Below are 27,973 nucleotides of genomic sequence, written 5' to 3'. Positions count from 1 at the left end.
TGTAACGTCCTGCAAAACAAACTGAGTTATACTTACTTTGTGGTTTTTGTTTTTTTTGTTTGTTTTTTTTTTTTTTTTTGTGTGTTTTGTGTTTGTTGTTTGAATGTTGCATGAAAATACTGGGTACTTTTGTGCAGGATAAACTGTTAAGTCTGAATTAATGTGGTGCATTCACAGTACAGAGCAGTGTGTGACTGCGGTGCAGAGTGTCTGTGGCCTCATGGTCAGATTTATGTTGCATTAAGTGTAGCAGAGATTCATATGAATTTTAGTTTATGATGATGAGATTCAGTCACTGAGCACCAAGTTTATAACAGAGTACTTCAGTGTAGGAGATGTACATCAGTATAAAAATACACAATGCAGTTAGCAGCTGACACGCTGATGATGCTCAGTAGATCTGATCTTTGTATCTGGATGTATTTGACAGGGACAGTGTTCATGTTCAGGGACATCAGGATAAAAACAGAAGATGGAAACCTGCCAGATTTGAGCTAAACTGCTCATTTCCATGTGTCGTCCCTGGGCAGGTCACATGACTCTATCCAACATACAAAGACACACAAGAAAAGCCAGAGAAAGAAAGACAAATCCAAACAATCCATCATACTGAGTCAAAGTGATCACAGGTCTGCTTTGTTGGAGATGAGCCTTCAAAGTGGAATATGTGCACTGTTCCTTTATTACTACCACTGAAGGCCACGCCCCTCTGGTCATGTGATCAAGTGGTTTGTAGGACGCTCCTCTTCCTCAGAGGATCCACCTGTGCTTCCTCTCCTCTCTCCTCCACCTGTTACAGTGAGGGAACGTCCTCCATGATGGAGGAGCTGCTGGAAAGTGCTGAGAGTTTCCTCCAGAGTGAGACCTCTGTCACAGTTCAGAGGATCTACGGCAGCAGAGACCTTCATGGACACTAAAAGTCTCAAACACACAACAACAACATCACACTGACTCCACTCTGACATCACTGATCAATAATCAAAGAACACACAGATCAAACTGATTGATCAGCCATCAGAGGAGTCGGATCAATGGAGCTGCTTCTGTTCCTGATGTCCCCTGTTTGATCCTGGACCTGAACTCTCCCTGCAGAGGAGACACAAGACAGTCAGAGAGAGAGAGACACACACACACACACACACACACACACACACACACACACACACACACACAAACCTTTAACTTTGAACTGCACTGTTTTGAATCTTATCCAGATGTTCTTGCTCTGAACTCCACAGATGTATTTCCCACTGTCTCTCTCTGTGGGCTGTTTCAGGGTCAGACTGAGGTCTCCAGTTTTCAGCAGGTCTTCATTCATCTTCGTTCGGTCTCTGTAAACCTGGTGCTGTTCTTCAGGCTGGTCAGAGCAGTTCTTATACACGTGGACATCTATTACTGGTTCAGGGTCATAGCGTACCCACTCTACTGTAGCATCTTCAGGCAGGTTTTGTGTGGTTCTGAAGGGCAGCTGGACAGACTCCGCCCCCTCCTCCACCTCCACCTGACACACTGAGAGGACAACAAACACAACATGAGCTGTACAAAGTGTGATTGGTGTTCAGAGCAGCATCATGTGACTCTTGTTCTGCACTAAATGAAGCGATGGAGTGGCGCCTCCTTCAGGCAGAGAAACAGCTCTTGCCCAAGGACACAACGACCGGGACTGTCCAAGCCGGGGCTCGAACCGGAAACCTTCCGATTACAAGGCGAACTCCCAAGGAAGACAGCACGAGAAATGTTGGGGATCATTTTCAAGTGATTGACAATGAATGCAGTACATCAGTTATTGTTCATTATGTTGTTGATATGTATATGCAAAGATGGATGTTTAAATATTCTTTATAAGACACCTTTGAGTTTATGTTAGCTTAACCACTGTTGCTGTAATATAGTTGCCCTAATGGCAGCTTATTTGCAACACTGTCTATTAACTCATTCACTGCCATTGACGTCTATAGACGTCAATTGAAAGCATACGTTTGAAAATGGCTGGCAGTGAATGAGTTAAGGTGACAAAAAACCAGCTGACTTCAACAGTTAAGCAAAGTGGAACCCTCTTGTCCTCCTTCCTGTATTCTGACCAATACACCATCTTGTTGACTGCTAAGAAACTAGTCATAACACTGCTATTCCAGAACACATGCACTCTGTTTTTGCCCATACTCTGCAACATTTTAGAAAAGTTTCTGGGCAGAATACGATCCTGTGCAGAGGCCGACACCATCCTTATCCACGTGGGCACAAAGCATATTCCAAAAAGCCTAAGGAACTTTGAAAGAAAAGCTTCTGGACTTCTTTAAGTTTCTTGAAGACATTTCACCTCTCATCCGAGAAGCTTCTACAGTTCTAAGAGCAATTGTTGGACAGTCCCAGATTTGCTGTGAGCATTCGTGCTAACAGCCAGAAATGTTCAGACGTCTAAATTGGAAAACATAAAAGAGCCACCTCGACAGGACAAGACTGAGCTGTACATCTGAATCTCAAGGACAAAGATCACACTTTTGAGGATGCAAAGGTTCACATTCTGGACAGAGAGGGCGGTCGGTTTGAGAAAGGGGTGAAAGAAAACATCTATGTCCACCATGGACCAGGAGGCATCTTTCTGCAGCAGATGTTCTCCACTTCAACCAATCAAGAGCCAGACACTCTCTGCTAACATATGATATGGAGTCCAGCAAGCAGGAAACACTCCATCAAGTACCTGTTGACCACTATTTCCACGATTCTCTGTCTTCTGGCTGTGCCCCTGAACTCTGATTTCAGGGACAGTTTTGGCTTTCAGTCGTCATCAAAACACTTTGTTTCATTCATGTTGCTCTGAAGCTTTCCTTTCTTCTCATTGACGTGTTCTGAACCAATCACAGCCCTTTCCTTTACAGCGCTCTGCTTTCACCCCTCCCTGAAAGCCCAAATTCACTCTCAGTTTAGTTCAGCTGGAGCCGAGATGACACAGAGAGCCTTTGGTCCATGAGATCTATCTAGGAGACATCAGTAACATCAGGTTTGTGTCAGCCGTCCTGTAGAACGCTTCCATACAGCTGCTTCTGTCTCTGAGTATCTCTCAGCTTCAGCTGGGACTCCACCCAGGTGTTGGTTGGTTGTTGGCACAGAGCTGCTGCAGTGACTCACAGCTGGTTTCGTCCAGTTTAAATAAGCACATGAAAATCCACCAAATATCAAAATAGAAACAGAAAAAGCTTCAATCCACATTTTGACCTGTATCTACAGCACTGACCTCGGACTTTCAGCACCATTCTCTTCAGCAGGATGTTTCCCTCCCTGCTGTAGACGGTGCAGGTGTACATCCTGTTGTCATAGTCTGAGGGGTGTTTCAGGGTCAGACTGAGGTCTCCAGTTTTCAGCAGGTTTTGATTCATCTTCGTTTTGTCTCTATAAAACTCGCTCTGTTTTTCAGGCTGGTCAGAGCTGTTCTCAAACACATGGACCTTATTATCATTGTTGTCCTTCCACTCCACTTTAGCGTCTTCAGGCAGGTGAAGTGTGGTTTTGAAGGGCAGCTGGACAGACTCCACCCCTGAATCCACCTCCACCTGGGGGACTGAGAGGACAACAAAGTAAGAAACACAGTCTGAGTGTTTCTGTCACACTCACTTCATCACACAGCTCAGTTTGACAACATGTGGAAGAATTTGATAGAAGCTTCCTTTAGTAAAAGCACCAAGAAAACACCATGAAAACACCTCACTACACACAAAACTGCAGTACTGGCAAATTGTACATAAAGTATGAAAAGTCAAAGTACTTATTGTGCAGAAAAATGTTCCCATCAGTGTCTGTGGATCAATATTACTGCTGCACATGTTTAAGGCTGAGCTCATTTCAAATCCTTTCTATTGTGTTGAATCTGCAGTAATGCATCATATTCTATAAAATCATATGTTTGTAGTGGCTGTCCTGTGAGGACCACCCAACTCTATCGTTGCTAAACTCTACATCCACCTCACTAACAGACATTATTCTCTGCTAACCTTATTCATGTTTACAGCTCGTGGTTAAATGCCAAAAGGTCAACTCCACATCCCTCCCCCACAGTTACCTGATTGGTCTGAATGTTCTTGATTGGCTCACTAACAGCCAATAAAATCTCATGTACAGAATTACAGTATTAGTTAGGAAACTGTACAAGCTGCTTTCAAGTGCAGAGCAACAAACTGTTTGAACTGATCCAACTTTATTAACACAGACAAAGATTTGTGCATCAGCTGCTGTTTGCTGCTATAGATATAATCCAGCTGATGTGGAGAACTACATGTGACACTGTGATGCAGCCATGAATCTGACTGATTTCTTTCCATTTTCAAAGGTTGATGCATCAGTTAAAGTCCTTAAAAAGCTCAGAAATAAAGAGAAAGGTTGGTTACAGCAAAGAGAGGCACTGGCAGCCTTTAAGACACTAAACAAGAGAAACAGATCAGAGAACATCAGACTGAATAAGTGGAATAAAGTGAAACAGAGAACTAACGCTCCCTAAGAATGGAGCTGTCAGAGGAAGAGAGCAGCAAACTGAAAGTCTCTGTTAGCTGCAGAGCTCTGAAACTTCACACAGCTTTGGATGATAACATGGAGAAAGGATGTGGAGATGTTCACACTTCTGCTAGAAATCATCTTCTAGTTATTGTGACTCAGATATGACTGATTATAGATGAGGACCAAAGAAGGTTTTTACTGAGATTTGAGCTGACTTAGCTTAGCCTGTGTTTCAGCCACATGCTAAACAAACACATGTTCAGAAACTAGAAGATGTTACCTTTCAGATGAAGTCTCACACATGAACTTTGCTCCTACAGTTCATCTGCTGAAGCTTTTACATTTGGCTGGAAATCAAATAAAAACCAAAACAGCCACAAACATCAGACATGCTAACACTGTGACATTATTGGATGGAGCCCACTGAGACTGAACCACCATCATCAGTCTGACCTCTGACCTTTGACTTGTATCTACAGCACTGACCTCTGACTTTCAGATCCACTTGTTTCTCCATCAGCATGTTTCCCTCCCTGCTGTAGACGGTGCAGGTGTAGGTGGAGTTGTCTCCATCTGTGGGCTGTTTCAGGGTCAGACTGAGGTCTCCAGGTTCCAGCAAGTTTCTCTTCATCTTTGTTCGGTTCTTGTATTTATCGTCCTGTTCTTCAGGCTGGTCAGAGCCGTTCTCATACATGTGGACCTTCCTGTTGTTTGCATCCTTCCACTCCACTTTAGCATCTTTAGGCAGGCAAACTGTGGTTTTGCAGATCAGCTGGACAGACTCCACCCCTGAATCCACCCCCACCCAGGGGACTGAGAGGACAACAAAGCACAACATGAGCTGTAGTAAAGGTTACTAATGGTCTCCTTATGACCTGTTACGACAGCATTCGCTGTTTAAAGCGTGTCTGTCGTAAAGCTGAGCGTTTGTGGAGAAAGACTCGTTTACAGGTTCATCTCTTTTATTTAAAAGACCTTTTAGTTTCTTTTAACGCTTCAGTTCGTGATGCAAGGGCTGCTTATTTTTCAAACCTAGTCTCTAGGAGCAGAGGTAACCCTAAGGTTCTATTTGACACAATTAGGGATATTGTTGCTCCGGTTTCTGCTGCTGTCGCTATTTCTTCGAATGAAGACTGTGATAATTTTCTTTCCTTCTTTGTTGTTGTTGTTTGTTGTTTCCTTAAAAGGTTAGCAATGTAAGGAGCAAAATCTCTCCCTCCATGTACCATTTGCCTGTTCGGATTTTACTTAAGCCTGTCAGATTTGAAAGATTTTCACCAGTGTCTTTGCCTGAGTTGTTGAAGCTGGTTACTTCAATGAGACCATCCTCTTGCCCCCTTGATATTTTAACTGGATCTTTACTTAAAAATGTTTTTGAGTCTATTGGTCCTAGTGTTCTTAAAATTATTAATGCATCTCTGCTCTCTGGTCAGGTCCCTGTTTACTGTAAAAGTGCTGCCATTCACCCACTTTAAAAAAAAACCTAAACTTGATCCTTCTTTGCTTTCCAGTTACAGACCCATCTCAAAATTGCCTTTTATTGCCAAGATTTTAGAAAAGGTTGTGGCCAAGCAACTCATGGATTTTCTAGATGAACACAACGTTCTTAATAAATTTCAATCTGGCTTTCGTCTGGCTCACTCTACCGAAACTGCACTTCTTAGAGTGTCTAATGATATTTTGATGAATTATGATGCTGGAGAGTGCACTGTGTTGATGTTGCTGGATCTGACCTCTGCTTTTGACACTGTTGATCATCTTATTTTGTTAGATAGATTAAACCACTGGGTGGGTGTATCGGGTACCGCATTGGAATGGGTTAAATCCTATTTGTCAAATCGATCTTTCTCTCTTGCCTATGGGGTGCCTCAGGGCTCTGTCTTGGGACCATTATTGTTTTTGTTGTATTTACTCCCTCTTCTGCAACTTCTTAGCTCTTTCTCTGATATTTCATATCATTGTTATGCAGATGATATTCAGCTATATATCTCTTCTAGGCCACCTGATGTTTCTAAGCTCCAAATCTTGCAGTCCTGCTTAGACTCCGTTAGAGATTGGCTGGCTGGTAATTACCTTCAACTAAATGCTGATAAAACGGAAGTCATTGTCTTTGCTCCTGAGAAATTTGTTCCCCTCGTGGTTAAAAATCTAGGCCCTCTTGCTTCCTATATTAAATCATCCATTATGAACCTTGGTGTTACATTTGATCCAGCTCTGACGCTGGACACACACGTTAAATCTTTGGTTGGCTCTTGTTTTTACCATTTAAGAAATATCGCTAAGCTGAGTCCCATTGTGTCACGTTCCGAATTGGAAATGATTATTCATGCTTTTGTTTCATCTCGCTTAGATTATTGTAATTCCTTGTTTACTTGCTTAAGTAATGCCTCCCTGGAACGACTGCAGGGTGTTCAGAATGCTGCTGCCAGGCTTCTGACAAAGCATCACAAACACTCCCATGCCACTCCCCTGCTGATTTAGCTGCATTGGCTCCCTGTCAAGTTCAGAGTCCAATTTAAGATCATAATCATGACTTATAGGGCCCTGCACGGTGTAGCTCCAACTTACTTAAGTGATCTTCTTCTTTCCTATCACCCCAGCAGGTCCCTGAGGTCTTGTGACCAGGGGTTGCTGGCTGTCCCACATACAAGGTTAAAAACAAAAGGTGACAGAGCGTTTGTATCAGTGGCTCCCAGACTCTGGAACTCGCTCTCTTTGAGTTTGGGATCTGTGGACTCAGTCATGTCTTTTAAAAAGCAGTTAAGAACGTATCTGTTTAAACTCGCTTTTGGTTGATTTTGTTTTGTTTTAGATTTTAATGTCTGTTTTCTGCCTCTGTAAAGCACTTTGTGATTTTATCTTGAAAGGTGCTATATAAATAAAATTTTACTTTACTTTACTTTACTTTATTTTACTTTACTTTACTTTACAGAGGACTTATTCCTGTGCTTGTCCTGTTAGACCTCAGTGTAGACCACAACATTTTACTACAAACACTAGAACACACCAGAGTTATTAAAGGAAATTCACTGCAGTGGTTTGAATCACATCTGATAGATTCCAGTTTGTTCATGTAAATGAGGAGTTTCCTTCACACACAAAAATTATTCATACATTTATTTGATTACCATGCATATGCTATGCATTTGATTTTGATTTTTTGATTTTTCTGCTTCTAAATTCATCACATTGATCCTGAACCTTTATATAACTATAACCAACACACACATATTAGATGTCAGTGACCACTGTGTGAAAATAATAAATATTAATGACAGTATAATAAAATAAATGTATAATAAAATCTTATCATGGAGGTCTCTTTAACATTGTTTTTTTTTTAACCTTTATTGGATTACAGTGAGTTGGTGTACATTGCATTGTAAATGGTAAATGGCCTGTATTTGTATAGCGCTTTTCTAGTCTCTAAGGACCCCAAAGCGCTTTAGACAACCAGTCATCCACACATTCACACACTGGTGATGGCAGCTACATTGTAGCCACAGCCACCCTGGGGCGCACTGACAGAGGCTGCCGGACACTGGCGCCACTGGGCCCTCTGACCACCACCAGTAGGTGAAGTGTCTTGCCCAAGGACACAATGGCTAAGACTGTCGGGGGCTCGAATCGGCAACCTTCCGATTACAAGATGAACTGCAACCTCGTGAGCCACGATCGTGATTGTATTGTAAAGTTATTACATATTATTCACATGTCTGTGTTCTCGAGTATTAGTTTGTTTTTTTTGTAACCTCTGTTAACTCATGACCAATCGCAGTGAAACTTTTGGTAAAAAGTAAAACTGGTTAAATTGCAGATAATGAAAGAACAGCTTGTCCACATGCAGCCTCTGTGTCAGATCAATGCAGTGAAGCACACACACTGTTTAGTAAAGTCGTGTTGTGGAGCTGTTTCACTGATCAATGACTGAGTCTGAAGGAGGTTTTCTGACTTCTGGAACAAACCTGGAAGTTTCTCTTCAGCTCTCTGTATCAGCTGTTTGTAACTCTCAACTCTTTTAGCTTCTGGAACAAGTTTGTGTGAGCCACAGTCAAGGAGCCACCAGAGGACACCTGCTGACCATCGGCATTATGGGTAGTGTAGCAGGAGACACTCACCTGACATGAAATAGTGCCGGAAATAAAATAGAAGACCTCCAGAAATAACAAGAAGAACCAGGAGAACCAGGAGAGCTGTGGCCCAGGATGGAAACTGTTCTGTGGGGAAACAAAAAGAACAGCATGACCTTTGACCTCTGACTGACCTAATAGGCCTACATTTCAATCAAAGAGCCAATATGATTTCTCTGATAAGTTTTATCTGAATGATGTATGATGTGTCTACAGCAGGTGTTTGTTGCTGACCTGCAGCACCTTTGACCTGCAGCTGTACATCACTCCAACTGAGTTCACGTCCAAAGTCTCTGATGGAGCAGGTGTAGGTGGCGCTGTCAGACAGTTGGGGGTTGGTCAGGTTCAGGCTGAGGTCTCCAGTTTCCAGAGCGTCAGTCTTCATGGATGTTCGGCCGCTGTAACGCTGGTTTTGATCTTTCAGTTCATCTCCTTGAAGCTGACGCTGGTGGACGGTGGGAGGACTGAGGTCGGAGCGACTCCACACCATTGAGGCATTTCTTAGGTTGAAAGTGTCAAACTCACAGGGCAGCACTACAAATGATGCCCCCTCATATGATTCCACAGCTGAGGCATGCTGGGAAACTGAGGACACACAGACAGAGACTCCATGAGTCACTTTAAAGTAAAGATCAAGTTTAGACACATTGAGACACACATGAGAATGTGTGACTGATGTGATCTGTGAGTCCAAAAAAAAAAAAAGTCAGGGTCAAACAGCACAAACAGACTGTGAGTGGAAGTCCTGATGTCGGAGGACAGATTTTCAAGTCTTTTTACAAATTAAAGATTTGGGAGTGACTGAGAGGAATCCAGATCTAAAATCACTAAGCTGATCAAAGCGTTTTACATCAGCGCAACAGATTCAGAATACATTTGTGTTGTTGCAATTAGTGCAACATACAGCTGTATATCATCCACGCAACAGTGGAAATAACACAGTATTTTCAGATTATCCCAAAAAGTTGATTCTGTTCATCTGGACGTAGCGTTTTGTGAGAGAAGTGTTTCGTCACTCATCCAAGTGACGTCTTCAGTCTCAGCTGACTGCAGGTTTCAACCTTATAAACAGTACCTTTGCATAATGACTGAAACCAGCCCACTGAAGGAACAATGGGCTGGGAGGTCAGTTCCTTAATCATTAGTATGCAAATTCTGCACAGACATGCCGTCCCAGCATGTCTGTGCAGGTTTCAGACAGACAGGCTGGGAAACATGGAATAAAACATAAGGAGGGGAAACAAGGCAGCAGAACTCTAATACACACAGGGAGACACTGGGGGTAAAGACACGAGGGGAAATCCAAAAAACTACACTGAACAACTTAGGACTCATAGAATAACTCCTAGAACAACATGATATAGAAACACAAGAAAGCAGAGAAGGCTGCGTCAAAATGACCCAGGACCATGACAGTAAGTACTTAAGTACAGTTTTAAGGTATCTGTACTTTACTTAAATATGTAGCTCATCTGGAAACCACCAAGAAGAATCCAGAGATTTGAAAGTTGCTGCTTTGGATTGTTAGTTTGATCTGAATCAGAATCCAGTGTTTGATGGAAATCTCCTCCTGCTGCACTTCAACACATTAAAGAGAGAGAGATGAAAGAAAAGCTGATGATGAGAGCAGAGAGAGGAAGGTGTACTTACCGTGCAGGAGGATCACAAACACCACAAACATCTTCATGTTCCTGTCAAACTCAGAGACTCTTTAAAAGCCCTTCAGGACATCAGCTCACAGCAGCTTCACTTTCCTCTGCTGATCATCTACTGACACTCTCACACTGCTTCACTGTCACAGCTCAGAGTTCAGCTTCACACTTTGTTAATTTGAGGAATGAAGTCCAGCAGCCACAGATCACTTCTGAGAAAAGAGGACGTCGGCTTTCCTCCTAGTTTCACGCCCGAGCGCTCCGGTTGGAGGCGGCTGCTGCGGCCTCACCCTGACACGCACAAAGCTCCGCCTTCAGTCCTGACACTGAAATATCCCTTCCGCTGTCGCAACAATGATGCAGATGTGAAAAGATCAGTACAGGTTATTAAAGAGGCCGGGTTCTCTGATCACGGCGATCCTGTTTCTAAAGTCCCACATGATCACATTTATGATGTGGTTTCTTTTCACATCATGCAAATAAAGTTTAAAGTCTGCGTGTCTCCAGACTGTGTCCACAGTGTTTCAGTGCAGCAGAGTGAATCTGATTTGCTGGCAGCTTTTTGTCCTTTCACTGAACAAAAAGCTCCAACAGAGATGAAATGAAGATGTGTTTCTATCGTTGCTTCATGATGGAATAATGCTGACATCAATATAAAAATGGGACTTTTGGTTGTCAGTGATATTTGTGAGGGTTACATGTGTGAATGTTGTTGTTTGGAGGCTCGGGCAGCTTTAATGAGACGAATGGAGGCCAGGCATATATCAGCACTGCTGCTGCCTGAGCCTGTTCACTCCCTGCTTGGTGTTCACACTGTGGACTTTATATGTGCTGTTTATACTGTGTGCGTCAGAGCTGATGGCTCAATACACAATACAAATATGCCACGTAATGTGAGCACACACTCTGTGTGTGGCACATTCCAACAGTGCTGTTTGTGTGTCAAAAAACAAGCAGAACAAAGGTTCAGTTTAAAAAGAATGACTACACCCTGAAGGTTCCTCGGGTGGCTCAGCAGGGAGAGCAAGTCATCTCTTGACTCCTCCTACCAGCATGTCAAAGTGATCTTGTACAAATAAAACTGAGGGTATTGTTCTCGTCCCTAAACATCATAGAAATATGGTATCTAACCACATTCTTTCTCTGGATGGCGTTACCTGGGCCTTCAGTAACACTGTGAGGAACCTTGGAGTCATTTTTGACCAATTCAATTCAATTTTATTCATATAGCACCAAATCACAACAGAAGTCGCCTCAATGTGCTTTATATTGTACAGTAGATCGTACAATAATAGAAAAAAAAAAGCCCAATGGAAAAATGTACCATGTCAACCAATTAATTAAGTGGGATTTGGTTGTTGGTGAGAGAGAGAGAGACAGTTTCTAGATGTGGGAGATTTGTGACGTTTGGTGTAGAGTAGTTAGTTAGTGTGTTGTCTCGTGTAGTTGTTCTGTTGTGTAGTTGTTTTGTGTGTCAGTGAGGGCACTGATGAATGTCACAAAGGCACATTTGCAGTGTAAACACTGTCACTAAGTAGAAAACCAGCAGAGTGATAAACCTCCTGCTGTCAGGCCTGCAGGTTTATCCCTGTGCTGTTCTCCTCTGTCTTTTGGTGGACCAACATTGTTTTTTCCTGGCACACATAATTTGTGGGTTTTTATACTTTTTGGGCTACATATGTATTTGTTATACAGGCTTGTAACAGGGCAGCCCTTAGCGGCTGGAAACACAGTGAGACAGACCAAGGCAAGTGTAGTGGAACAAAGTATTTATTTTCTATACGGCTCTCCTTACAACAATTAACTTGTCGAGCTTCTTCACAGCACAAAAAATCCACGCTCTAATGACAACTGGCAGCCTTAAATATGTTCAGCTGTCACAGACTTAACCATTATTCCACTCTCAGGTAAATTCTTAAATCCCAACCTTCCACCACAGTATACAATATATCAATAAGAATAAATAAATACATAAATACATTTTCACATTTACATATTAATAAATATTTCACACTTTAATGTTACACCAAACCCAATATTATAAAAACCCAGAAACCCAAGCACAAAAAGATTCACCACACTCTCTTTACCAATGGTCTCTCCCGGAACCTTTAAATGGTGTCTGGACCCCCGGGGAAACATTTGCCCAAACACCTTGAAGAGGACACAGGCAAGAAAGGTGAGTAATCATTAACTTACAAACACTTATTTGCACCACTTTTATCCTTTGATTTCACACAGACATTTGCATTAGTTTTCCTTCTTGGTAAACCTTAATCACAATCTCAATCACCATTCTTCTCTCCTGACAGACAACCACCACATTCCTTGACGAGGAGCAGCTGTGCAGGATCTGAAATAAGGCTACCAACTGATTTTAAAATTCCCAATAAATAGTCAATAAATATTTAAACTTCTTGTGTGCAAATCCATGCTTAAAGTGCAATGCTAAATAAAGTGTTTGATAAGGTGCTTTTAATAAAGTGAAAGGTGTGCTCTAAAGTGCTATACAGATAATATAAATAAATGCAGTAAGGGAGTCCTCTTCCTTACAAGGCTATACAGTACATAGCATCAAAACTCACATGTTTTATGTAACTAAAGTGTTTAATTATGCGGGCTACAGACAATAATTAAGTTATAAACTATATTTATATGAAAAACGTGTATACTTACTGCATTTGAATTATTTTAACCACATGTAACCACCTGCATATGTGTTTGAAAAACAGGTTTTGATTTTGCCACCTCATTTGATTTGTTTACCACCCTCATGCCACCCTGAGAAAATTTCTCTAGATCCGCCCCTGCATATACAGTGGCTTGAACTTGAACTTTCCCACATTTTGTCACATTAAAGCCACAAACATGAATCAATTTTATTGGAATTCCACATGAAAGACCAACACAAAGTGGTGCACACGTGAGAAGTAGAACGAAAATCAGACATGATTCCAAACATTTTTTACAAATAAATAACTGCAAAGTGGGGTGACAATGTTGTTGCGTCTGTCTTGAGTTCCTTCTTTTTCCCTTCCGAACACACACATGTAAAGGAAGCACTCAAAACATGCGGTTATCCTAAATGGGTGTTCATAAAGTCAGCAAAGAGGCACAGAAAAGAAGATCAGACACCAGCGAGGGAGGATAAGAAGGACAGACGCAACAACATTGTCATCCCCTATGTAGCCGGTGTATCAGAGAAACTCAGGAGAGTTTTCTCCAAGCATGACATCCCAGTGTATTTCAGACCCAGCAACACGCTCAGACAGAAACTGGTTCACCCGAAAGACAAAACGCCAAAACACAGACTTAACAACGTGGTGTTTGCTGTACAGTGCAGCGAGGGATGCCCAGACCTCTACATTGGAGAGACCAAACAGCCACTTCACAAGCTCATGGCACAACACAGAAGAGCCACCTCCACAGGACAAGACTCAGCAGTCCATCTGCATCTTAAGGATAAAGGACACTCTTTCGAGGATGCCAATGTTCACATTTTGGACAGAGAGGACAGATGGTTTGAAAGAGGAGTGAAAGAAGCCATCTATGTCCACTGTGAACGACCATCTTTGAACAGAGGCGTGGTTTACGACGCCAACTCTCTGCCATCTATAATCCAGTTTTGAGATCCTTAACAGACGCCTTAACTCCCAGGAACAGAGTCCGCACAATGTTCAAGGTTCAAGGTTCTTTATTTGTCACATGCATAGTTATACAAGTATAACACACAGTGAAATGTAGTCTGACACGCTCCTCGACATGTGCAAAAATTGGGGGGGGGGTGTAGAGGAAGAACATTATATATATATATATATATATATATATATATAGTATATACACTGGGTGAATGTGCAGTAGTAGCAGCAAGCAGGTGAATTCTGTACATTAATATGAATAGACATCTGACTATTTTACAGGATAGACAATATCAACATATTTAAAATTAAAGGAATTTGGAATGTACATTGTGCCTTGGTTTAGAGAAGCTCCTCTTGAGTCTCTCTGTCCTTGCCCGGATGATGCGGAACCTTCTACCAGATTGCAGAAGTTGGAACAGTTTGTTGCCAGGATGGGACGGGTCCTTCAGTATCTGCTCTAGTCCGGCATCTCCTGGTGTAGGTGTCCTGAAGTGGGGGGAGAGCAATCCTGCAGCAGCGTTCTGCTGTACGGATCACTCTCTGGAGAGCTTTTTGGTCCTTCACACAGCTGTTCCCGAACCACGATGTCATGTTCTGTGTGAGGATGCTCTCCACAGCGCCTGTATAGAAAATCCTGAGGATCTTTGGAGAGACCCTGAACTTCCTCAATGTCAATGTGGTGAGCCACACGGTAAATCAGGGTTCCTACTGCGATGAGCTGTGGCTTTCCATGCTTTCAGGTGACAGCCCGGGTGGTTAACACAGGGAGTTGTGGGGAATAATCCAGCTCCAACAAGTCTCAGGCGTATCTTATTGGCAGCAGCCCAAGAGTAAAGCCCCTGAAGATCCAGTTCTCTGCTAAGCCGACGAAGTAGCCCAAAAAAGCCCGCTCTCTTCCCCCATTACCTCCGATGAGGCCTGGGAAGCAAAAAAGAGCTGACCAGCAAGAATGGAGGTAAACCGGGAAAACACCCGTGTTTCGTTGACTCTGAAAATTATCATTAGCAGATTTAACGCTATCGCAATAACGCATGGCAATCATAAATCCGGAGGGAGATGATGCTGGACAAAAGTGTAGAAAAGACACTAGCACAACATGAAAAGTAAACAAACAGATGGACAGAGGCAGCGGCACAGCCAAACACAGGCGCCATCTTGCATCTGTGAACCAGTGCACCTTAAATTCCGTGCGCCTTATTTTACTGTTTACTGGCCTCAAACCGATTTTACGTGGAGCTCAAAAATCTGTCAAAAATGTTTTAGTACGACTATCGTAAGCTACGAAGCCGCACCGCTTGATGGATTGTTGGAGTATTATGGCTACCGTAGCCAGGAGCCTCTTGGACTCATAGTATTCTGGGTCCAAAACTCCATCCGCTTCAGGTCGCAAAGTGAAACGAACACTGCGGCACACTGAGAGTTAAAAACTGTCTGAATTCTTTCATCTTCAATAAAATGATCAGTGTTACTGCTTTACCAGGTGTAACAGTTCAGTTTAACATCCAGGCATCCATGAAAACAGATGCAAAGTTACATAGCAAAAATGTGAAAAATGCCGGAGCAACATATACCACAACAACATGGGAATAGAGCATCTGCAAGAGAATTCAACATGAATGAATCAATGTTACAGAAGTGGAGGAAGCAAGAGGAATGAGTTGAGTAAAGCTTGACTTATCCGACTGTTTTCTTTCATTAAGGAGCTCCTCATAGAAACCCGGTGCACCTTATGTAGGAAAACAGACCCGTTCATCGACTGTGCGCCTTATAGTCCAGTGCACCTTATGGTCCGAAAAATATGGTAATATTCCAGAAATAATAATAATGGATTTATATAGTGCTTTTCAAGGCACCCAAAGCGCTTTACAATGCCACTATTCATTCACACACTGGTGGAGGTAGCTACAGTTGTAGCCACAGCTGCCCTTGGGCAGACTGACAGAAGCGAGGCTGTCATATCACGCCATCGGCCAACGCCAGTAGGTGAAGTGTCTTGCCCGAAGACACAACGACCAGGACAGAGAGAATCGAACCGGCGACCTTCCGGTTACAGATGCGTTTCCCAACCCCCTGAGCCACGGTCGTCGTTGTTCGTAACACTTCCTACGTTGGAATAGCCATCAGCATGAACTATCACATGTCCACCATCACATGCCCGAATATGGAAGTGACGTCATTTTCACGGAAAATGTAGTTTTTTTGTTTGTTTGTTTTTTGGGGGGGGGGTCTTATAAGCCTATACTGGTGTTTTTAAAAGTCATGTTTGCCTTTAAGGTTTTCTATATATGCTCAGAAGTCATATTGCACTGCTTGTAATAGTGTATTTTGATGCACATGCTGTTTTTTGGGTTTTTTTTGCAAATTTGCATTATAATATTTATTTAAATTTTTCATGCAGTATAAAAATTGGTGTATCTCAAAAACAGAACTAGGAAGACCCTCAAAATATCAAAATGTCCTGTTCAGTTCAATTCAATTTTATTTATATAGCGCCAAATCACAACAAAAGTCGCCTCAAGGCGCTTCATAGATACAGAGAAAAGTAGCCATGATGGTTACCTTCTGTTAACCGCTTTGACGTTTCAAACGTGGCAAAATTTACTTGTCTGTGTGAGCACCGATTTCCAGATTAAATGAATTGATATCGGTTTATTCCAGTTAAAATCAATTTTAATTGAAAAATCGATTATTAAAAACCACCCCTACTGTGTGTGTGTGTGTGTGAGTGTGAGGAGAGCACAGTGCAGCAAGGAAGTACTGTAACTCCTTTATTTCACACAGACAGCTTCAGCATTTGTTCTGCTTTCTCTGCTTTTATTTGAATGTAACAGAAACACACGGCTAGAATTTACACAAACGTGTTTACAGGCTGACTTTAATGTGTTTCTGCACATGCTTGTCCTCTGGTCATGTGATCATGTGGTTTGTAGGAACGCTCCTCTTCCTCAGAGGATCCACCTGTGCTTCCTCTCCTCTCTCCTCCACCTGTTACAGTGAGGGAACGTCCTCCATGATGGAGGAGCTGCTGGAAAGTGCTGAGAGTTTCCTCCAGAGTGAGACCTCTGTCACAGTTCAGAGGATCTACGGCAGCAGAGACCTTCATGGACACTAAAAGTCTCAAACACACAACAACAACATCACACTGACTCCACTCTGACATCACTGATCAATAATCAAAGAACACACAGATCAAACTGATTGATCAGCCATCAGAGGAGTCGGATCAATGGAGCTGCTTCTGTTCCTGATGTCCCCTGTTTGATCCTGGACCTGAACTCTCCCTGCAGAGGAGACACAACACAGTCAGACACACACACACACACACACACACACGCACAGAGAGAGATAGAGAGAGAGAAACAAACCTTTGACCTTGAGCAGCACTGTTTTGAATCTGGAGATCCTCTCACTGTAGACTCTACACCTGTATCTCCCACTGTCTCTCTCTGTGGGCTGTTTCAGGGTCAGACTGAGGTCTCCAGTTTTCAGCAGGTCTTCATTCATCTTCGTTCGGTCTCTGTAATCCTGGTGCTGTTCTTCAGGCTGGTCAGAGCCGTTCTCATACACATGAATGATTTTGCTAAAGACTTCACCAGACTCATAGTATTTCCACTCCACTTCAGCATCTTCAGGCAGGTTTTGTGTGGTTTTGAAGGGCAGCTGGACAGACTCCGCCCCCTCCTCCACCTCCACCTGACAGACTGAGAGGACAACAAACACAACATGAGCTGTACAAAGTGTGATTGGTGTTCAGAGCAGCATCATGTGACTCTTGTTCTGCACTAAATGAAGCGATGGAGTGGCGCCTCCTTCAGGCAGAGAAACAGCTCATGCAGAGTGGAGCTGCAAATAAGGCCGAGAGGAACGCTGCAGAAAACTGTTCATGTGTGAATTCATCACTTCATAGATTTCTTTGAGCACTAAAATCAGAGCTGCTTCTATTTCTAATATGACAGCTGTACATTAGAGCTGCAACACTTTAAATGTGAGCCATAAAAACATGATACTCTACAAGTGCATTCAGCTCTGACACTGTCACATCATGAAGGAGACGTGGAAATGTTATTCTTTCTGTCACAACACAGAGCTTGTGACCAAATGTGAGGGTAGGTATGTAGAGTAACCTGTAAATCAACAGCTTCCCTTTCATACTCAGCTCTCTCTTCATCATGATGGACTGGTAGAGCATCCCCATCACTGCAGCCCTAATCTGTGCAGGGTGTGCAGATTTTTTTAATAATAACTTTTTTATTGAGTTTTAGACATTAAAACAAAAATAAGACAATGCACATACACCCCTGACACAAACACAGAAAAAAAAAAAACAACACAAACAGTCTGAGCAAGCAAAATTTCAGTAAGTCACATATTCAAACCCTCTGTACACATAGCTATTGCATTGAGCCTTTTCTCTCAGGATACTCTCTCTCAGATCGCAGGGCTGACCTGTATCTACAGCACTGACCTCTGACACTGAGCAGCACTTCTTTCTTCAGCAGGATGTTTCCCTCCCGGCTGTAGATGGTGCAGGTGTAGGTGTTTGTGACTGTGGGGTATTTCAGGGTCAGACTGTGGTCTCCAATTTTCAGCAAGTTTCTCTTCATTCTGATTAGGTCTCTGTAAAATGGATGCTGTTCTTCAGGCTGGTCAGAACCATTCTCATAGACGAGGACTTTCCTGTAACCATCAGTCCACTCCACTTTAGCGTCTTTGGGCAGACAAACTGCGGTCTTGCAGGGCAGCTGGACAGACTCCACCCCTGAATCCACCTCGACCTTGTAAACTGAAAGGACAACAAAGCACAACATGAAAAAATCAGCTGTAGCTGTGATGGTCACATGACCTCATCTTCCTTGTCACATGCTTCCCTTCCCTTTCTGGATTGACTTGCTTTTGTGTCTTTCTCTCTGTCTCCCATTCCCTCTTTCCTGCTCTATGTGTGTTTCAGTTCTGCTTCATCTTTCAGAGGTGAACAAGCTCACATTTAAATGATAAACAAGCTCTTTTAATTTTTTTTAGCACTTTTCATTAGTGCATCCACTCCTTTAGCCACTTACATCTCCGAGTGCCCTAAACCGCATATTGGATAAGCAGATATTGGACCAGCTCAGGAGAATATTTCAAGGCAGAAAAGAACAATGCAGCAATGAATGCAGCAGCCACGGATCCTGTGAAGAGGGCTCTCTCCAGCCACGGAGCGCCAAGGAACAGCCAGGAATGAGGGAGAATGCAATGCCAGACAGAGGGAGATGCAGACTCTAAATATATGAGAGGGATTAAGGGCAGGGAGGAAACGCCTGGGGAAGACGGCTGAACATAAGCAACTGACAAGACAGGGGAAGCACAGCTAAACATAGTACACACAGAACAAGTGTCTCTAAAAGCTGCAAAACACACAGAGACACAGGCCGACTATGTACAGGCAAAGGCAGGAGCGACAGAGACACTACTGGGGAACAAGGGAAGAGAAGGCAAGGGAGCAACACAGAGACGTGACTGGGGGGAGGGGAAACAAAGACAAGACGGACCTAACAGGGCAGGACACACAGATGCAGGACCAAGACAAACAGAGACGAGACCAGGCATGAACAGGATCAAACACCAGACAACCTAAACTAGAAATACAGATAACTACATAGGAACAAGTCGCACAGCACAGAGAAAACAAAAATAAATAAACAAGACTTAAAATATTATAAAAACAAAACTTGACTGAACGACTCAGGCACCCTAACACACTCAATGTCATCTAGTGCTTACTCATTAATCCTAAATTATTTTTCCTTGTGAACCTGATCAGAGGAAGGGCGCTCATGTGGCCAAGGAGATGTTGGCTGGTAACATGAATATAACTTTTCTGGATTTTCTGGAAAAATTAAATCAGGTTTTTGATAAATACTCTAGCACTGACTTGCTCACAAAACTGCTGACACTCTGACAGAGGAGGAGTAGTGTGGCTGATTTTGCTGTTGAGTTTGTGGATTCTGGCAGAGGAGACTCGCTGGGATAAAAGGGCCCTTTGCGGGACCTAGTTTGCATTATTTGAGTGAATACATTCAAGATAAACTTGCAACGAAGGAATTCCTTGCTTAACTTCATGCACCAGTCTACTTATGTATTAAAGGTGGATGACCACATTCAGGCATTTTGTCCCCAAAGGAACTGTAACTACTGGCAGGTAACTTCTGGTTACAAGGGAGTTTTTGCATCAAACTGCTGCTAAAGTAATTATTCATAGGGGTTGTTTGATTGTTGGGGTTTCTCTGCATTACTGTAGGGTCTTTGCCTTACAATATAAAGCACTTTGAGGTTACTGTTGTTGTAGTTTGGTGCCATCCATCCATTTTCTTCTGCTTATTCAGGGCCAGGTTGTGGTGTCAGCAGGCAAAGCAGAGAAGCCTATGCCTCCCTCTCCTCAGTGTAACAATAACAAATGTGTGGTGTCTCTTTAAGACAGCCTAAGTTAATGTTTAGTGATGTCACTAAATATTACTGCCCAGCCAAAAGATATAATTTCTCTGACATGCCATGGGTCTCCCCCAGGAACTCAACTGGCTCCATTTTTATGTGGAGTAGTAGTGGCTCTACTCCTCACCCTCTCTCTAAGGTAGAGACCAGCCACCATTCAGAGAAAGCTAATTTCTCCACTTTCTCTGAATAGTGCCGTGGGCACTCCACCCTTTTCCAGCTGAGAACCATTGTTTTGTTGGACTAATGGACGGATTCTCCTTTTCAGCACCCTGGCATAGACTTTCCGAGGAAGGCTGAAGAGTGTGACCACACCCTCCAGGCTTTTTCCATGGCCTCTCCGAACTCTTCCCAAACCCAAGTTTTTGCTTCAGCCCCTGCCTGATCACTGTTCTGCTTGGCCTGTCAATACCTACAGTGGGGCAAAAAAGTATTTAGTCAGCCACCGATTGTGCAAGTTCCCCCACCTAAAATGATGGCAGAGGTCAGTAATTTGCACCAGAGGTACACTTCAACTGTGAGAGACAGAATGTGAAAAAAAAATCCATGAATCCACATGGTAGGATTTGTAAAGAATTTATTCGTAAATTAGGGTGGAAAATAAGTATTTGGTCAATAACAAAAATACAACTCAATACTTTGTAACATAACCTTTGTTGGCAATAACAGAGGTCAAACGTTTACTATAGGTCTTTACCAGGTTTGCACACACAGTAGCTGGTATTTTGGCCCATTCCTCCATGCAGATCTTCTCGAGAGCAGTGATGTTTTGGGGCTGTCGCCGAGCAACACGGACTCTCAACTCCCGCCACAGATTTTCTATGGGGTTGAGGTCTGGAGACTGGCTAGGCCACTCCAGGACTTTCAAATGCTTCTTACGGAGCCACTCCTTTGTTGCCCGGGCGGTGTGTTTTGGATCATTGTCATGTTGGAAGACCCAGCCTCGTTTCATCTTCAAAGTTCTCACTGATGGAAGGAGGTTTTGGCTCAAAATCTCACGATACATGGCCCCATTCATTCTGTCCTTAACACGGATCAGTCGTCCTGTCCCCTTGGCAGAAAAACAGCCCCATAGCATGATGTTTCCACCCCCATGCTTCACAGTAGGTATGGTGTTCTTGGGATGCAACTCAGTATTCTTCGTCCTCCAAACACGACGAGTTGAGTTTATACCAAAAAGTTCTACTTTGGTTTCATCTGACCACATGACATTCTCCCAATCCTCTGCTGTATCATCCATGTGCTCTCTGGCAAACTTCAGACGGGCCTGGACATGCACTGGCTTCAGCAGCGGAACACGTCTGGCACTGCGGGATTTGATTCCCTGCCGTTGTAGTGTGTTACTGATGGTGACCTTTGTTACTTTGGTCCCAGCTCTCTGCAGGTCATTCACCAGGTCCCCCCGTGTGGTTCTGGGATCTTTGCTCACCGTTCTCATGATCATTTTGACCCCACGGGATGAGATCTTGCGTGGAGCCCCAGATCGTGGGAGATTATCAGTGGTCTTGTATGTCTTCCATTTTCTGATGATTGCTCCCACAGTTGATTTTTTCACATCAAGCTGCTTGCCTATTGTAGATTCACTCTTCCCAGTCTGGTGCAGGTCTACAATGCTTTTCCTGGTGTCCTTCGAAAGCTCTTTGGTCTTGGCCATGGCGGAGTTTGGAGTCTGACTGTTTGAGGCTGTGGACAGGTGTCTTTTATACAGATGATGAGTTCAAACAGGTGCCATTCATACAGGTAACGAGTGGGGGACAGAAAAGCGTCTTACAGAAGACGTTACAGGTCTGTGAGAGCCAGAGATTTTCCTTGTTTAAGGTGACCAAATACTTATTTTCCACCCTAATTTACGAATAAATTATTTACAAATCCTACCATGTGAATTCATGGATTTCTTTTTCACATTCTGTCTCTCACAGTTGAAGTGTACCTCTGGTGCAAATTACTGACCTCTGTCATTATTTTAAGTGGGGGAACTTGCACAATCGGTGGCTGACTAAATACTTTTTTGCCCCACTGTATAGACTGATCCCAGTCCAACAGGCTGACCAAGCCTGATAGCACTCCTTCAGCCTGATGGTTCCCTTCACTTCTGGTGTCCACCATCTGGTTTTGGGGTTGCCACCACCACCAGCTACCTTGTGGCTGCAGGTCAGTGCAACAGCTTCAGCAATGCAGGTGCTGAACATCCAGACCATTTGGACTTAATGTCCCCAGTCTCCCTTGGAGTGCTCTTGAAGGTGAGAGTTGAAGATCTTGTTGACTGCGGCCTCTGCCAGGCATTCCCTGTGGACATTCACTATATGTTTAGGTGAACCAAGTCTGACTCAGGTAATACATGAAACCACGGTTCTTTGTTTACAGATGGATTTATTCTTCCGTCACACTTCTCCATCAATTCACTATAAAATCCACCGTCAAACTGTCATTACATAAATGCGCAGAATGATCAAACATAAATACAACAAACAAAAATTTAAAATAAAGTTAACAAATGTGCAATAAACAGAACACAGTTAAATGTACCACGCTGGCTGCACATGACTGTGAGAGGAGTCTGCTTTAGAAACAAAAACTTAACGAAAAACAATTCCCAACTTCTTCTTTATCTTCTTTGCAGCTCCCTTTCACTATGAAACAACTTATTTAATCTTCCTTATGACTTATTTATCTTACGGCTTTTCTTAGCTTCTTTGCACATTTTCTTAACCTCCTTTTTTGTCACTTAAAGGCGAAAGAAAGAAATAACATACATAACACAATAAATTAACAAATTGACATAATTTACATACAGTTAAAGACTCTAAGAAGGCCGGGTACTCTGATCTGTCGTTTGGCACATAAGTGCAGACGACAGTCAGGTCCCAATCCCTGACCCAAAGGCGCAGAGAAAAAGAAAACTCTCTCATCCACTGGGAAAAACTTCAACATACAGGCAGCAAACTGAGGGAATGCTAAGTTACCCACCTCAGCCTGCCACCTCTCACCAAGGGCAACTCCAGACTGAGACAAAGTTTAGCCCCTCTCCAGGAGACTTGTTCAAGAGCTCAAGCTTTTAATTGACTATTGCATAAAACAACATCTAACACTTTGATGCGCCCATTTTTTTCAGTTAAGCCTTGGACTCATTGCACTTCTGGGACCATAAGTGTGTGGTGATCACAGCCTCCGATCACTCACTCTTTTGGTTTGGCCAAAAGGGTTATGGGTAGGTGTTGTAGGAAAGACTAACCTGACTTAAAATGGTGCCGGAAATGAAATAAAAGACCTCCAGAAACCACAAGAAGAACCAGGAGAACCAGGAGAGCTTTGGCCCAGGATGGAAACCGTTCTGTGTAGAAACATAAAGACAAGTAAGACTTTTGACCTTTGACGGAATGTAATTAGTGAATTTACTGAACAGGCCTATACTTGTGTGAAAGAGCCTAGAGTAACATGGTTATTTCTTATTAAAGTAAAGTTTTAAAGTAATAACGTTTTATCTGAGTGATGTCAGATTTGTCTACAGCATGTGTTTGTTGTTGACCTTTGACCTGCAGCTGCACATCTCCTAGTCTCTCGTAGCCAAATATAGGGTCTCTGATGGAGCAGGTGTAGGTGGCGCTGTCAGACAGTTGGAAGTTGGTCAGGGTCAAGCTGAGGTCTCCAGTTTCCAGAGCGTCAGTCTTCATGGATGTTCGGCCGCTGTAATGCTGGTTTTGATCTTTCAGTTCGTCTCCTTGAAGCTGACGCTGGTGGACAGTTGAAGGACTGAGGTCGGAGCGACTCCACACCACTGTGGGGTCACTCAAATCAAAAGTGTCAAATTCACAGGGCAGGTGGAATGAGTCCCCCTCATACATCTCCAAAGCAGCTGAGGCATGCTGGGAAACTGAGGACAGACAGAGACTCCATGTGTGACTTTGAGGTAAAGATCAAGTTTAGACCTCAAAAGTTGATTCTGTTCATCTGGACGTAGCGTTTTCAGTGAGAGAAACCTTTCGTCACTCATCCAAGTTACTTCTTAAGTCTCAGCTGACTGCAGGTTTCCCAATCTTATAAACAGTACATTTGCATTATGCCGGCTTGTACACATACAAGAGAAACACGAGAGTTCTTCTGTACTGATGTTTACTGTGCTTCTCTTAACGTACACAGGTACACTGTAGAACTGGTGAATACAAATGTACAAGGAAATTGTATTTCAGCATTAAAACATATTGCGATATAAAATTCACAAAATATAAACAAACATACCACTTTGGCCTGCAAGTGGACAAACCGGTGTATTTGGAACTTAGGACTTGTTTTTTCTTCTTTGACATTCACACGGCTAGACCGTCACCATGAGCAGCTTCTCTGGCCTTTTTTCTAAAAACAGGAAGTGACCTCTGCCCTTACCTTAAACTTACAAAATTAACCGATTATTTTCCATGTATCAAATTAACAGTACACCAATCCGGTATGCAATAGGAAAATGTTAACATGCTCAACACAAAAATAAAACATACAAAATAAAATGCGTTAATTACATTATCATTACAAGAGCTCTGCCTAGTGGTCAAATACTAACATTTCAACAGCTGTTACACTCCCACCATCACGCTATCGCAACAGCATGTGTGTTCCTAAAGGAATTTAACCCAACAATGAAATTTATAAAAGGTTAACCAATAAACATAATGTTTAGTCTTTACTCTGCTTCAAGTAAAAGTGTAGTCTTATGTATGGGTCTCTCTAAAATCGTCTTAGTTGTGTGCTTCCCCTTATTGTCTCTAGTAGAGTCAGTGATGAGAAGCTTAACTTTTCTGACTCTGCTGTCAGCTCCTGGAGTTCCTGAACTTCCACAACTTTAGCGAGTTTCCATTGGTTTCTTGGAAGACAGTCTTCTTGTAATAACACAATGTCATTTACTTTTGCATTTCTTCTGGTTTTATTCCATTTGCTTCTGTGTTGCAGGTTTAACAGATATTCCTTTCTCCACCTAGTCCAAAATACATTTGCCAAATACTGTACTGGTTTCCATCTTTTCTGGAGGTAGAGATCTTCTTTAGCAAATTCTCCAGGTGGTGATGAGATCACTGCTGATTTCATCATCAAAATATGGTTGGGTGTCAACGGCTCCCGTTCTACAGGGTCGTTGATAGACTCTACAGTTAGTGGTTGACTATTAACTATTGCCATGGCTTCATACACGAACGTTCTCAATGATGAAGTGTCTAATCTTGAAGCTGACTGGTCAAGAATGGATTTCAGAATATTTCTTATTGTCCGAATCTGCCTCTCCCAGACTCCTCCCATGTGGCTAGAAGCAGGTGGGTTGAAAACGAAAGTTATTCCCAGCTCTCTGACCTTCTCTTGAGTTGCTTGCGTTAGAAGCTTTCGTTTCTTGCACTGATAAAATTGATGCATTGATCACAATGCAGCTGACCTACATTGCCACGTACTGTTATGAAACAACGGAGTGCATTGAGAAAACAGTCTGTACTGAGATCATCTAGGACTTCTATATGTATAGCTCTCAAGCACATACATGTAAACAAGAGTCCATATCTCTTTAAGTCTTTCCTCCCTTATTTTACACAGAATGGTCCGAAGCAGTCCGCTGTATGTAAATGGAGGGGTAGCTTCCAGTCTTTCTGGTAGCAGGTCACCCATCCTTTGTTCTTGATTGCCTTTCCTGTACTTTCTACATTTGACACATTTGTATATAAATGACGATACTTCAGTACTGCAGCCAATTACCCATATGCCATTGGACCTTAGCTCATCTACTGTCATCCCTCGGCCTTGCTGATGCGTCTTCTCATGAAAATGTTTAATGAGTAGGTGCGAGACATGATGTTTCTTTGCCAGAATGGCTGGATGTTTGATGTTGGGATGGATTGATGCTTTTGTAAGTCTTCCTCCCACCACTTCTTTCCTTTCTTCCAATGTAGTACTTTCATTGGACATTAATTTTGGGTTCTTTACATACTTTACACGTCATCTTAATCTTGCTATTGCTTTCACAATTCTCATCCAATCTGAGAATTTTTCCAGACGTTCCAAAATGGATTTTTCTTCTTTTGCCTTAGCTGCGAATACTGTTGTGACTTTGAGTTTTGGATCTTCGATGTTGATCTCTAGAAAGGCGCTTGAGAAAAGACGATCGCTACTACAAGGATTACGTGCAAGAGCTCATAAAGAGAGGTGATGCAGAGAAAGTGCCAGAGGCTCAGCTAAATAATCAACCAGCGTGGTACATTCCTCACCATGGCGTCTACCATCCTCAGAAGCCAGACAGATCCGTTGTCTTTGATTGCTCTGCAAAGTACCAGAATACATTGCTCAACAAGCATCTCCTGTCAGGACAGAGCGCTAACTTGAGCGGGGATGAATGGTTTCAAGTTCACATTTGGAAAGCTTCGTTGCAGGAAGGAACTATCTTGTCTTACTTGGGAATGAACAGAAGGTTTTTCTTCTTTCTCACTTTTCACATTTTCAGCATACACCTTCAATCTTGCTTGTGCTGCATTATGCTTTTGCAATTCTTTCAATAGTTCCACTTCCTTTCTCTTTTCTTCTAACCTTGTCTTTATTGAGGTGCTCTCTGTTAGAAATTGAGCTCTTTTCCTTGCATCTTCAACTTCAAGATCTCTTATTTCGTCCTCACACTGATGCTGTTTTTATTATCTTAATGACTTCTTCCGTAGCTGCTACTTCAGCTGCAGCTTCTTGTCTTTGTTGTAATGTGACCAGAGATGATTGCTTTGACACCCCAGAGATAGACCTTGACGTATATGTGATCCTTGAAGAAGCGCTGGATGAACACGGTCAAACACGGACTCTGAATCAGGCCAGGGTATACTATTTGGATCACCATCTTCTTCTAAAAGGCACCGAGCCTTTGCTCTGGCAGTTTCACTGATAGCCATGCACACATCACATCTTCTGTGCATTTCAATATCAGGACTATGTATTTTTCTGATCTCATCATGAATGTTACAGATGTCAGTCATACTAGCATCTATAACACTCACAGCTTCAGATATTAACTCATAAGTTTATGTGGTATTTCCACTTCTTGTAAAATTTGACATTTGTTTGATGGAAATCTCCTCCTGCTGCACTTCAACACATTAAAGAGAGAGAGATGAAAGAAAAGCTGATGATGAGAGCAGAGAGAGGAAGGTGTACTTACCGTGCAGGAGGATCACAAACACCACAAACATCTTCATGTTCCTGTCAAACTCAGAGACTCTTTAAAAGCCCTTCAGGACATCAGCTCACAGCAGCTTCACTTTCCTCTGCTGATCATCTACTGACACTCTCACACTGCTTCACTGTCACAGCTCAGAGTTCAGCTTCACACTTTGTTAAAGCACATCTGTGGAATGAAGTCCGGCCGGCCACAGATCACTTCTGAGGAAAGAGGAGGACGTTCAGCCTCCTCGTAGTGTGACTGCTCCAGGTTCACAGCGACACCCAGAAAGCTCAAAGTCCTGTCACATGACCATCATTTACAACCAGCTCGGAGCAACTGTATGAGTCAAACACAATAAAACGGAAACATGAAGCTTTGGTGCTTCAGTGAGTTTATGTTAGCATGGATGCTACACACTGCACACACACA

General features: G+C 42.8%; 1 protein-coding gene across 4 annotated transcripts; it reads right to left on the bottom strand.

Moving 5' to 3' along the window:
- Positions 1–43: 43 nt before the first annotated feature.
- LOC146673090 (uncharacterized) lies at positions 44–27,740 on the bottom strand. Of its 4 annotated transcripts, XM_085401464.1 has the most exons (9): positions 27,542–27,740; positions 23,906–24,250; positions 23,612–23,710; positions 18,377–18,694; positions 17,277–17,612; positions 4,975–5,301; positions 3,236–3,559; positions 1,177–1,509; positions 44–1,086 (listed from the first exon to the last, which is right to left on the bottom strand). In XM_085401464.1, exons 1-9 carry the CDS (start codon positions 27,576–27,578, stop codon positions 995–997), a joined length of 2,211 nt encoding a protein of 736 aa, XP_085257590.1. In that variant the 5' UTR covers positions 27,579–27,740; the 3' UTR covers positions 44–994. The 4 variants fall into 4 exon arrangements, with proteins under 4 accessions (XP_085257590.1, XP_085257591.1, XP_085257592.1 ...); XM_085401465.1 differs by lacking the exons at positions 17,277–17,612; positions 18,377–18,694; positions 23,612–23,710; positions 23,906–24,250; positions 27,542–27,740 and adding exons at positions 8,607–8,705; positions 8,853–9,203; positions 10,269–10,461; XM_085401466.1 differs by lacking the exons at positions 17,277–17,612; positions 18,377–18,694; positions 23,612–23,710; positions 23,906–24,250; positions 27,542–27,740 and adding exons at positions 8,607–8,705; positions 8,862–9,203; positions 10,269–10,461.
- Positions 27,741–27,973: the final 233 nt, after the last annotated feature.

Source organism: Rhamphochromis longiceps, linkage group LG3 (assembly GCF_057381845.1).
Source record: "Rhamphochromis longiceps isolate RC_006_pf linkage group LG3, R_longiceps_female_GT1.1, whole genome shotgun sequence".
Taxonomy (NCBI): Eukaryota; Metazoa; Chordata; class Actinopteri; order Cichliformes; family Cichlidae; genus Rhamphochromis; species Rhamphochromis longiceps.
Note: the sequence above shows the minus strand (reverse complement) of the source record. Positions and strands in the feature narration are given on the sequence as shown.